We start from the raw sequence: 13,632 nt of genomic DNA on the forward strand, positions 1-13,632 counted from the left end.
CACCTGTCCATAATAATAGCAGAAATGAAAAGTGGTGTCGAAATTCCTGTATTTTATGGTCAGTAAACATATCACTTTCTTATGCAACAGTGGTTTATATATCAAAACAGCAAAGTCACTTATACGTGTAGTGCTGACCTTTCTTATATTCAGCCACTTAAAAAAGCTGTTCCTATTATTAGTAATTTCTTAGTGAAAGGTGGTGTTAGAGTCAATCCAGTTTCTTAAGAGAAAAGTAATCTTTATAATGCCACTGTTCAGTTTGTTTTTCAATTTAAAGAAAACTGCTTTTGAAACTAATCCCTACGCTGCTTGTTCTGTGAATTTAAAGTTAATGGTTTGTTTGGCCTAACTACAAATCTAAAAACCTTTTTTTGTCTACCTTTAATAAGTCTCAGTTAACCCTTTCTCTCTTTCCCCATTATTGTTTTAGTTGAGTTTCTAGCATTCCACTTCTCAATGCCCTTTGTTTCATTAAAGTATGAAAAGTATTGTCCCATAGTAAAGAAAGTAGGGGTGAAGGCTAACAGTGTTTTCCCTGTTAGGTTCTTTTTTTCAATATATTCAGCATTCTGTGGCTGGAGGAGCTTTGTTTCACGCAACACACTTCACACTGATGATGCCCCACAAGGTTTTAGCCAAATAAGCCGTCGCAAGCAGAAAAGGTTTAAACTTCAAAGTATAAAATTGATATTATGAAAAATGAAACGCAAGAGAAAACCAAACTAAGCAATGCAAGCCATGAGTAAGCAGAGAACTGCAGTTTTGTGCTATATATATATATATATATATATATATATATATATATATATATATATATATATATATATATATATTTATTTACAGAAGAGCTGGAAAAAGATAATACAAAGTTGTAACAATAGTAAGGTCTGTACTGTATATAGTCTTGGCAACCCACCAGTATATATACAGTTTCTAAAAAGAACCTTATTAAAATACAAAATCAATAGCCTCTAAATATAGTACAGTATAACCATTTCCAGTATACTATACTGTTCTAATGCATTTTATCAAACAGGTGAATTCTAGTGTGACCTTTATTTAACCTCCAAACAGAATCTATGAATCTGCAGTTGTGTTAAACAAGTGTCAATTCAGAAGAGCAAATTGAGTGTCCAAAGCTGCACTTAACCTACTAAAGCCAGCATTTAATTTGCAGCAGGGAAAAAAAAAAAGTTCATGATGATGGTTTTAATAAAAAAAAAAAAAGAAAAAAAAATCCTTACCTTAGGATAAGGATAGAGCTTTCCTTTGGGATAAAGACTGCCAGTGAAACGAGGAAGCGCCATGTTTGATACCAAGGAGTCATTAATCATGAGGTACGCCAGCCTTTCTCCATCTGGGGACCACCAGTGTGTAACATGGGACTGCAGTATTTCTTCTGTAAACAGTTTATTTTAACAGCAATCAATTCATTATGTGTACAGAGGGTTCATATTTTGAGAGCGGGGGTGGGAGAGGGGGAATGCATTCTATTACTCTGTATTACTCTATGTGATGCAAAGACATGAAATAGGTTGAAGCTAGAAAAATAAATGAGTAGAACGTACCTGTAAATCGAGGACACACTCTTAATGTTAATAAAGCACTGTGGTTATTCCACCAAGAGCCCCCAAAGGGGTCGAGTGGGATGTTTAAGGCTCTCCTCATGAGTGAAATTATCAAGGCACTCTATGAACGTTCATGAGTATACTTTTTATATAACAAGTACAATGGAAAAAAAAAACATGTTTAAACAACTGAATTCAGAGAATTACTTTCCAAAGATAAGCATCTGCTTACTGTAGGGGCAGTGTTGTGTGATACACTACCATTTCACCATGTCTCTTGTCGGTGAATGGGATGGAAACTGCTATGAGAAATCAAATCAAATAGGCGGTATCTAATATGGTTTGCTTCTTTTCAAACCTTTTCATATTCCTCTACTGTGTATACAATGCATCTGAAGATTTTATTATCTACTGTTTGGATGACATGAAGGTACACTAGTTCAGTTTGCTGAGTTTTTACCTATTTTGCTTTACACAGGGCTGATTTTGTGACACTTTTTTTCATCCATCTTCTCAGCACCTCTAATTTAACGTTTTTAAGCTTTAAATTTACACTATGGGTTGGCACAATAATCCATTATAGGACATAACAGATTTAAAATAACCATGATTATTGTGAACATTTTGTACAGTCCTTTTACAGACAGAAATCTGGGGCAATAAAAAAAAAAAAAACATGTTTTCGTAATTGTGCCATTCTACAGTAACACTATAATTTAAATGAGATTATAATGAGATTAAAATAGTATTGGGGTCACAGTACAAAAGGGAGATAAATAATGAATGACCTTTTTGTCAGTATAATAGATAATATACATTAAATAGTTCGAAGTTTGCTTGTTAATTTAAATTGTACTGCCAATATGTAAAATAAATACATAAATAAATAAATACATAAAATAAAGGAACAATTGGATTAGTATTCTCTTCAACTTTACGCTCTTTGCATAATAATTCAATTCTGTACATGGTTGACTTATAATATACAAAATTTAATTAACTCCACTGCTCTAAAGTCACCAATTTGTATGCATTAATATTTAATCATAGTTTGAGATAAATTAAATAATGCGGGTGACACATCCTGAGACTAATTTTGCATTTTGGTTTCACAGTTCCCATGAAAGCATGTGCGTCCACACATGAAGGTAGTCATGCTTGCTTTATTCCTTTGTGGTGAAGTTTCAAGGCCGACTTTTTGCTTTCCCGTTTTTCTACTGTACACTTATGATTAAACATGTATATATTGGCAAGGATTTATAAGTATAAGTATACATTTTATAACAGAATGTTTCTGCTTTTCACTTTCATTTGGGTTCCTACTGTACTACTTTTATTCTGTGATTGCAGTTCTGGATAAACAAACATAACAAAGGGTCTCATTCACATCACTGCACAGTCTGCCAAGGAATGACCAATTCCTTTAAAATCACTATCTCAGCAGAATCATCACATAACTGATTTTATTTCATCCTGGCTATTTTTGAGAGTCCTCAAAAATAGCTATTGCAGACAACAGTCTCCCTTGCTAGTATAGAATCCTAAACAATGTCTCTGAATTGAACTATTCAGAAGATTGTTATCTCCCTTTAATGCCCCATAGTATTATATGGCAACTTCATCATAATTCTTATGATTGAGTGTTAAGGTAAATTTATCCTTCAGACCCAGGTTTGTAACTTGTCCCAAGTAAAGATACCAGTGCTCTATTTAAACTCGGATTGTAAAATTAGAAACCAATTATAAACTAAACTTTTAGAGGACAAAACAAAACAAAACAACCATTTCTATACCTGCCATAATTACAATCGCAGATAATCCAGAACAATCATGGCTCTTTAACCAGGCATTCAAATTAAGCTTGTAGACCACAGTCTGTGTTACAAAACCAATAATAATAACTTCCATTTGATACTCCAAGGTACAGAGACTGATTCTTGCATTTTAATTAAGAAATACAATTTGCTCGAGGAGCATTTTGACTTCAGTGCAATACATGACACCATCACCTGACATTCTTCTGGTCATTGTACATTGTGAATGTGGGTGTGTGTGTAGGAGAAAAAGTAAATAATGGTTTCAAAATTATTTGAGATGCATAATGGGTTTATTTTAATTTCAATACTTTTGATGTGTATGGTCTTGCTGATGAGTCAGTTTGATAGGATTCCAACTAATATTGCATGTTTTCAGAAGGGTTACATTATACACACAGTACATTATACCACAGATTATTAACTAAAAATAGATTTGCATACATGTGCATCAAATCAAGACTAGACTCATGGATTGAGAAAAGCATGTGGCGTTATGCATACAACCTGCCATACCGAATGAATCGGTACAAAATGAAAAAAATGTAATAATAATAAATCTCACCTTCATATAACCAGTCTGCAATTCCATTAAAAATGACTCCTTCTTTTCCAGATGATGTGAGTCTCAACGAACTGCTCTTTACTTCAGATTGGTAGTAGATGTTATTTTCAAATATGTACATCTAGTTAATGACAAGCACAAAAAAAGGTAATTATTTATTATTTTGGCTTCTCAGACAGTTCTGGACCCCCAAGCCGTAAGGGATGGCTCTGGTTGCTAAGCTGAAACGTGTTGAACTCCAACGTTTTCAACAAGACACTCAATTTAAAATTGATTTGCTATTGTTGTTAAACCTCCTAAAACAGGTAAAATTGCAAGAAAATGTCCCCAACAAGTAAGAGTTGATAGAAAAAGATGGCTGAATGTTGCCGCCTTCTGTTTCCTGGCCTTCATAGACTGTATAAACAAGGATAATCAGAACAGCTACTGCTATTTCTCTAGAATTGTGTGTACAAATTCAACACGAATTACTACAGCTTAGTGTATTCTATTTATAACAAATATATAATAATTATGAGCAGTAGTTAGAATCACTGATCCTCTCTTTTTATGATGGTATATTAAATGATTGCCTTGTTTGTGCTGTTAAAATTATACTTGCAGATTCTACATGGCAACGTGCCAAATGCATTTAAACACATTGGAATGATTCCAAGAGAAGACATGATAAAAGATGGAACATGTTTGCTGTTCTACTGTAGTCTATTTTGTTTTATAACTTAGTATTTGTTAACTTGTGAATATTCGGGGGGCATGAACCTGTCTGTCATTGCTGACTCCCTATTTAATCACAGTCACAGCTCAGCTCTTTCTCTTGTGTTTTTCTTTTTCCCTCCTCCTCACTGTTTCATATGCCGCATGCCTCTGTGTCGGTCCCCTCTGGGGGGATTGTGAGTCTCACTTCCCGACCTGGAGTTCCAGTAACTCTGCAGCTTCTTCATGTGGTCAGAGGGGACCACTGAGCACACTCTTTTGCAGCTCATGCGGTTTATATCTTGCCTCATGAAAGAAGGCTCTGTCTTACTTCCTCCTTTACCCTCCTGGGACGTGGCCCTCTTAATCTTAGTGCTCGAGTCCCATAACTAACAATTCTTTGTGTTCTTTCAGATTATTTCTTCTTTACGTCAAAGCTTCGTATGAGCCGTTCTGTCCTCTGGTGGTCAACACTCTGTCTGTTCAGAGGCCCGGAAGCCATTAGGACCAGCCTCTACTCCATAGGGAAGGCTCTCCCAGTTGGAGTCTGGCTCCTCCTTCTCTCTCTCTTTCCCCTGCTCTAGAGGCCGAGCTCAAATCCCAAGTTGCAAAACACTCCCTTCCTCTCGCAGCCCTGATTCCCGCCCCGTGAATTGCAATTTAATCGTGTTAATCTCTTTTCAATTTGTAAGTAATTTTACCATTTCAATTAATGGCATTATATAACCAAAGTTGTGCCAATTTCTTCTAAAGCACTAAGTAACTTTGCAAAAAGACAATCCTACTATAACTAAATTAAATATAAAACAGATATATACTGGTTTACTGTGTTGAGTGGCATTATTTCTCCTAGACTGAACTAGCCATCTGGTGTTTTCAGAGTTATTTTTCCTGCACCTCTTTATATGTCTGTCAGGTTGAAACAGTTAATTCTCTGACCAAAATAGGTTTTAATTATGGTGCTACTATCCTTATAAAGTGCCAGAGATCAAACACTGTGTGGCAGGGAAGAACAGAGCTCTGCACAATAATGAGAGGGGGCAGGGCTGAGCCCTGCATGTAAATTAGACGTGTTGCATTTATTGTATTATGATTTGAAATGTATTTGTTTATTTTTAGAACGGGTGAATTTGTGGGTATATTTAAAGAATGGTTTGTTTGCTGTTTCGGTATGATTTCAATGTAGTGTGTTTATTTAAAATGAGTATGTTTGGTTTATTATTGGTTTAAATGTGGTCAGGCAGAGGCGGTGTTAGTGCTAGTATGTTTAAGTAATACATTCATTATTAAAAATAGCAACTCAAGGAAATTGAAGGTGATACGTGTGGATTATGTAACATTTTTAATTACTTCCTGAAAGCACTCATTTTAGGTCTTACGGGATGGTTATTAAGTTTTCAGTTCTGCAGGGTTATAAATTAACATTTAGTAATAACTTTAAAAAGAGGTCTGGGAGCTAAAGCCAACTGTAACTGTTTCGACTTTATGATACATCTGCTTTGGAGAACCGACAAATACTAATTCACCACCATCTTTACCATTCTGACTTTATGATACATCTGCTTTGGGGAAATCGACAAATACTAATTCACCACCATCTTTACCATTCTTCAATATAGAAGTCATATCAATGTCACCAACACATTCTATAACCTGCAAACATGAAGCCGGCAGCTCAAATGATCTCAGATGAGGCTTTTACAGAGTGACGGTGGCAACTCCATTGAAAATATGAAGTCGGCATCTCAAATGGATTAAGAGATATTCAACTTAAAAGAATATTCCCACAACCCTTGAACATGCAACATGTTTTCATTTGACAAATTGTTAGTAGGTCCATTGAGGACAAAACTGGTTATGGGAGTGGTTATTTTAACTTTATAACTGTTACTAGATGCAGATTATAAATGAGAAAAAAGCAAGATAATCTTAGCTCATGCACTTAGCTGGCAATATATGCTTTTTGGTTTACTTTTAAAGAACAGACTAGTATAATTAATCAGGAACGAGTGACTTTAAGATTTAAACATGCTGTTGCTTTTATGCTTTGCTGAATATTGTTGTTATTGTTCAAAGCAGTGGTGCACTGTTAAGCATTGCAATTAACTCAAAGCGAATTCTGTCACCTTGAATTCTATCCAAGTGCTATACATGCACATCATTTCTGTAATTTATACAGGCTGTATTGTTACAGCGCAATGCTTTCCAAACAATCTTCACATCTGTCATGCTCAATTCCATCATTATACTAATGGTTTACTAATTGACGTGGCATGATTTATGGTTAAAGAAATGACAGTCAGCGTGCCTAAGGCACACAAGAGTTTTCTCAAATGTTATATCTTGTGTATTGTTAAACAAAGACCAAGCCATTTTCTAATATAAAATAATGACAAAATAGGGTAAATCATACATATAAACAATAGATGTTACCTAAAATGTTGTGTGCTTGGGGATGTTCAATGATTTCTCACAAGCAAGCAGTTGTTGCTACAACAGATATACATACTTCAGTGACAGTGCCATCTTACACAAAATAAATGAAGTCCCTAAAAGAAACATTGAATTACGATGACCCGGGCACAGAGGGGTCAAAATGCCATGCTGATAAATATCAGTACAACACATCTTGCAATGTATTGTAATTGTACTAAAGTATAAAAAAGGCTCATAAGAAGTGCGTAATTGTGCCCCCTTTGAAACTCAGCTGCCAACTGTGAACAGTGAGTTGAAGTCCTATTTAATTATAGTCGGGTGTGTTAGTCTATAGGATGCCCTCATGGGCTCCATGCTGTTCTTGCAGCTGAGTGAGAGCTGTTTATTTAGGTGTGTGACTGATACTGCACCAGCCTTATCCTACCTCTCCGGGAGCATCGTGGCATGTTTGCTTGGAACCTAACCATGCCTGTGGCTTGAAATTGTTGATTCAGTCTAGAAAACTGACAAATAAGCTGTCTGTCTAACTAGCATCTTACATACCCTGCTGCATTCATCAAACATCAATCACAAAATGCTGATATGTCAGTTGCAAAACTGAAGAGAGGATTATAATGAGTGTTTTTTGTTATGCCTGCTGGCCAAGTTTTCGTGTCAGCAAAGTTCTACATGTCACAGGATGCAAGCATGGGCATATCTTTCAAAATAGTTCTGCAATCAATCAAAACTGTACTACTTCACCAAGTGAGAAAAGCTGAGATAGCCAGTGACCAAGCTAAGCTAAATAATCCTTTATTTAACATCATGTAATCAAAGAAACTACAAAATGATATCGCAAAAGTCTACAGGAAGCCATAATAGTAGTACAGGACTTTGTGTTAGATTTTGAAATGTCACATTTTTCATTTCTTGTCAGTTTTTCGTTGTGTATGGAAAACTAAAAAGCGGGATGTAATTCAATATGTTAGCATAACATTATTCAGCAGGTTTCATTCAACTTTATGAAGCAAAATGTGTTAATTCTATAGGGTGATGCAAAACCTTTGGCCATAGCTGTAGTTTGTTTTACTGGTTTTGACCTAATTTTGCTTTGTCATGATTATTATTGTGCAGCTAAGCTGCTAATGTACTGGTCCTTAATGGGATCACTCAAGGTTAATGTATTGTATTGCTTTGTATTTAATTAGTTATGTTTCCTTTGTTGTGAGTTTTAATAAACTTGTTCAATACAACAAGATGCAAAAATGAACCTTACCATCTGCTGTCCCTGTACTCCCCATGCTGCGTGTTGCAACACCGAATCAACCACTTCTGGGGGGTTAAGCTCCCAAACTTCCCTAAAATGTCATTACAAATAATCTATTACAGACTGCAGTTCTGTTAGATAAATATACGTGCAAAATCACATGCTACATTTTTTTTTTACTGTGTCTTATTCTAGGTTTACATGAGATGGCAACTTACCTTGTATGTATGTTATAAATAACATAGGATGCAGTATATGAATGTCGATATACCTACAATAAAATAAGAAAGAAGTATTAGCAGTTATAATACTTAACTGTTGGTTTAGACATAATTAGCTGGCCTTGGAATTTTGGGTTGAGACTTGCAATGAAGAAAGGGATCCGTTCTGGCACTTGCTTTCCGTGTACAACAAAACTAAAGGTCCAACTTAATTTTACAAGCCAGTGATGTCAATGCACATATCTGAATGCACTAAATACCTTATAAAATACATTACATTACCTAATCCATCTGTTTAATTGTGAAAATTATTGTCATAACATGCGTCTCTTATAAGATGTGTTAAGAAACAGTTTTGTTTTTGTAAATTTAGTATATAAGATATTTATTGAAGTTTATTTAGTGTGGAGTAGTGGTTAGGGCTCTGGACTCTTGACTGGAGGGTCGTGGGTTCAATCCCTAGTAGGAGACACTGCTGCTGTACCCTTGAGCAAGGTACTTTACCTAGATTGCTCCAGTAAAAACCCAACTGTATAAATGGGTAATTGCATAAAAAATATAAATAAATAATGTGATATCTGTATAATGTGATATCTTGTAACAATTGTAAGTCGCCCTGGATAAGGGTGTCTGCTAAGAAATAAATAATAATAATATTTAATGTACCATCTACCAGAATCTTTGCCTAAGGTAACAGCGATAGCATTGGCACTGAATAATTATATACAAATATTACAGTTTTTTCTCATATTCTTGGAGACAAATACATACAAAATAGTTTATGGCTTTTTTAACACTGCCTCAGCATACGGTTTGCTTGAATTCAATCTGCCACTCAAAGCCATGTTACTCATACACAAATATGAAATACGTAGATGTGCATCAATGAAGCAAAACATGTTTGCTACTGAGAAACATGAATTGCACTTTTTGTTAACAACAGCATAAAAAACTATTTCTAATTTCATACTGTTTTGTTTTGTTTATTCATCGTTTGTTTTTTTAATTTTTTTATTTATGTGTATTGTATTTATTGTTAAACAAATCTCCTGGGCCGGATGAGATCCTCCCAATAGTACTCTAACCAAGATCATGCAACAGCCTCTTGACACAGGGGTTGTACAGACAGACTGTAGAATTGCAAAAGTAATACCTATCCACAAAAAAAGAGACAAAACCGAACCAGGTAACTACAGACCAATAAGCCTGACTTCTATTATATGTAAACTTATAGAAACAATAATACGATCCAAAATGGAAAATTACCAATATGGTAACAGTATCCTGGGAGACAGTCAGCATGGTTTTAGGAAAGGGAGATCGTGTCTAACTAACCTGCTTGATATTTTTGAGGATGCAAATCGACAATGGATAATTGCAAAGCATACACATGGTTTATTTAGATTTCCAGAAAGCTTTTGACAAAGTCCCGCATAAAAGATTAATTCAAACTTTCAAACTGAAAGCAGTAGGGATTCAAGGAAATGCATGCACATGGATTAGGGAGTGGTTAACAGGTAGAAAACAGAAAGTACTGATTAGAGGAGAAACCTCAAAATGGAGCGAGGTACCTATGGTGTACCACAGGGATCAGTATTAGGTCCTCTGCTATTCCTAATCTACTTTAATGATTTAGATTCTGGTATAGTAAGCAAACTTGTTAAATTTGTAGACAACACAAAAATAGGAGGAGTGGCAAACACTATTGCAGCAGCAAAGGTCATTCAAAATGATCTAGACAGCATTCAGAACTGGGCAGACACATGGCAAATGACATTTAATAGAGAAAAGTGTAAGGTACTGCACACAGGCAATAAAAATGTGCATTTTAAATATCATATGGGCGATACTGAAATTGAAGAAGGAATCTATGAAAAGGCCTAGGCGTTTATATTGACTCAGAAATGTCTTCATCTAGACAATGTGGGGAAGTTATAAAAAAGGCTAACAAGATGCTCGGATATATTGTATGAAGTGTTGAATTTAAATCAAGGGAAGTAATGTTAAAACTCTACAATGCATTAGTAAGACCTCACCTAGAATACTGTGTTCAGTTCTGGTCACCTAGTTACAAAAAGGATATTGCTGCTCTAGAAAGAGTGCAAAGAAGAGCAACCAGAATTATCCCGGGTTTAAAAGGCATGTCGTATGCAGACAGGCTAAAAGAATTGAATCTATTCAGTCTTGAACAAAGAAGACTATGCGGCGATCTGATTCAAACATTCAAAATCCTAAAAGGTATAGACAATGTCAACCCGGGGGACTTCTTTGACTTGAAAAAAGAAAAAAGGACCAGGGGTCATAAATGGAGATTAGATAAAGGGGCATTCAGAACAGAAAATAGGAGGCACTTTTTTACACAATTGTGAGGGTCTGGAACCAACTCCCCAGTAATGTTGTTGAAGCTGACAGCCTGGGATCCTTCAAGAAGCTGCTTGATGAGATTCTGGGATCAATAAGCGACTAACAACCAAACGAGCAAGATGGGCTGAATGGCCTCCTCTTGTTTGTAAACTTTCTTATGTTCTTATGTTGGCACAAATTAAATTTTATTTTCAAAGTAACAAATGTATTCATTGATTACAATCAGTAGGCATTTAATCAACAGGAACACATCTTTTGGTCTAAAAGATCAGAGATTTCAGGAAGTAAGCTAAATATGTATTTCTTTATGGATAACATTTAAAGAATAAATATCTGGTTCACCTAAACTTAACTGATTAAAAAGTCTAATATATATTATTATTATTATTATTATTATTATTATTATTATTATTATTATTATTATTATTATTATTATTTATTTATTAGCAGACGCCCTTATCCAGGGCGACTTACAATTGTTACAAGATATCACATTATACATTATTTCACATTATACAGATATCACATTATTTTACATACAATTACCCATTTATACAGTTGGGTTTTTACTGGAGCAATCTAGGTAAAGTACCTTGCTCAAGGGTACAACAGTAGTGTCCCCCACTGGGGATTAAACCCACAACCCTCCGGTCAAGAGTCCAGAGCCCTAACCACTACTCCACACTGCTGCCCTCTATTAGACTTTTTTGTTTATTTATTTATGTATTTTGTTTGGTTTTTTTTGGTCCTGCAGTTAAGAATGGAAATCTTAAAACGAAAATACGAAGTATTTATTTAAAAAATACATTTTTTTTCTAAATTATGACATGTCCTGAATTTTTAGCTTCGGAATCAGGTTTTGCAAACTGCCCATGACTGGCAGCTGCAGACTCGGGTTTCGGTAGGCTGTCGGTGGATTCCGTTTTTTCTTTTTGGAACAGCTACCGACGGCAACCAGGGAACATTAATAATGCTGATGATGTCATCAAAAAGAGGCGGATTTTCGTTGTTGAACGAGTGTATACCTAGGACCTGTATAGAGGCTTTGCAGTCATGTGACCGAGGGAGTCAAGTCTGCCATTTTGACGGTCTAAAAGTGCCGTGAAGTTGTCAAAACTACCATACAAGTTCAGTACGAGTACAAATTTAAAGAAAATAATCCAAATAAACAAGATAATTTCAGTACAAGTACGATGTACAATTATACGAACCGAACATACCAGACACCTCACAAAACTGGAATTCGACAGGTATACAAATAAAAGAGCCGCATGTGATCCTTATTCAGTGCCTCAGGCTCAGGTGTTCTTTACACTGCTGAAAAATGCTGACAAACTACCAAGTTTACACTTTGGTGACATATATGTGTACTTGGTTGAAACTCAATGACCCTACACAGCCGAGTCCATGAAGGCATTTAAAAGTACAGACAGCTACAAGCACTTCAGAGCTGGCTGGGTGAATGTGAGGGCATTACTCAACATTAGGGTTGCCACCTGGTCGTTTTTTTTTTTCTTCTTACATTTGTATTAATGCAATATTTTTGTCAGTGGGGTTGAAACTGAACTCAGAAACAATATAGACACCAGAAAATGCAACAGAACCTAGTAATGTGCAGTTTGTGTGCTGGTTATGAAAATGGGAAGAATTTAACACAGATAAATAAATAAATAAATAAATACATTACTTTCAACTTTAACTGACAAAAAAAAAAAAAACAACAAACAATCACATTCACACATACATTTGGTTTGGTTAATACTGTACTTCGCACAGAGACAATGCTACTCTGTGTTATCTGTAAATGTAGGAAATCGGATGTTTCTTTTGGAGCATTCAATTTAAATTCTATTAACTATACAGCTAAACAGAACATGGATAGAAAAACTCCATGATGCAATCACCATGCATTCCAGCTGAGTTTTCTCATTTGATGTTTTTCATTCCAAACCAATACCCAGCTATGTTCCCACGGCACAGTATTGCTTTTTATTAACCATCCCAGGGCTTTTATTTGCGAGTGTCAGTCCTTCAGATGTTTCTGTGTTTTATTTATGCACTTGTGATGGCTTCTGGAGTCTTTATTCGGGTCGATGGAAGCTGTCTTCAGCTTCAATGCAGATGATTTGTCAGTTTTATTTGGAATGTTAAAGGCCACTTGTGCACAGATGCGTTCTGAATCTCACATTTACACAAACAAAGAAACAGAAGGGCGGAACCATTACTAGACTCTAGAAACTAATTGACTGCAAAGCTAGCATTGGTATTTTGTAAACTGTCCAACCATTAAATCCAGTCAATCTATAGTCAGTAGCAATATCCAGTCCTAGGGGTAGATTAAACCTACATTCTGTGTGTTGCCTTTGTTATGGTGGGATACATGTTGTTAGAAAATAATAATAATAATAATAATAATAATAATAATAATAATAATAATAATAATAATAACGGCACCTCATTTCTTGGTGTTAGAACAAAAATTCAAGACTCTGAACAATGGAGATTTGTGGCTTTCTACCACGGAGGTGTGTCATTTTAACGTGGTATAAAAACACATTCATTAGGAATTGTAGGTCCTTGTTTAAAGACAGTTGCTCTTATGCAGTGCACTTGAAGATTCACGTTTAAGAAACAGTAACATAACATGTCATATATCATACCACAGTACACTGAACACAACTATAGGCTATACTGTGCACGTGTAAACGACACAAAACCTCTT

General features: G+C 35.4%; 1 protein-coding gene across 2 annotated transcripts in view; it reads right to left on the minus strand.

The window, feature by feature from the left end:
• Positions 1 to 13,632, minus strand: part of LOC117427160 (inactive dipeptidyl peptidase 10-like) — a 158,905-nt gene that overhangs the window by 13,858 nt on the left and 131,415 nt on the right. For both annotated transcript variants that reach the window (XM_034045562.3, XM_034045563.3), the window contains exons 6-9: positions 8,544 to 8,596; positions 8,335 to 8,416; positions 3,951 to 4,071; positions 1,248 to 1,402 (exon numbers count right to left, since the gene is read on the minus strand). In XM_034045562.3, the coding sequence (XP_033901453.2) occupies positions 1,248 to 1,402; positions 3,951 to 4,071; positions 8,335 to 8,416; positions 8,544 to 8,596 (411 nt within the window). The remainder of the gene's footprint in view (positions 1 to 1,247; positions 1,403 to 3,950; positions 4,072 to 8,334; positions 8,417 to 8,543; positions 8,597 to 13,632) is intronic.

The sequence above is a fragment of the Acipenser ruthenus genome, chromosome 11 (genome assembly GCF_902713425.1).
Source record: "Acipenser ruthenus chromosome 11, fAciRut3.2 maternal haplotype, whole genome shotgun sequence".
In the NCBI taxonomy this organism is placed as follows: Eukaryota; Metazoa; Chordata; class Actinopteri; order Acipenseriformes; family Acipenseridae; genus Acipenser; species Acipenser ruthenus.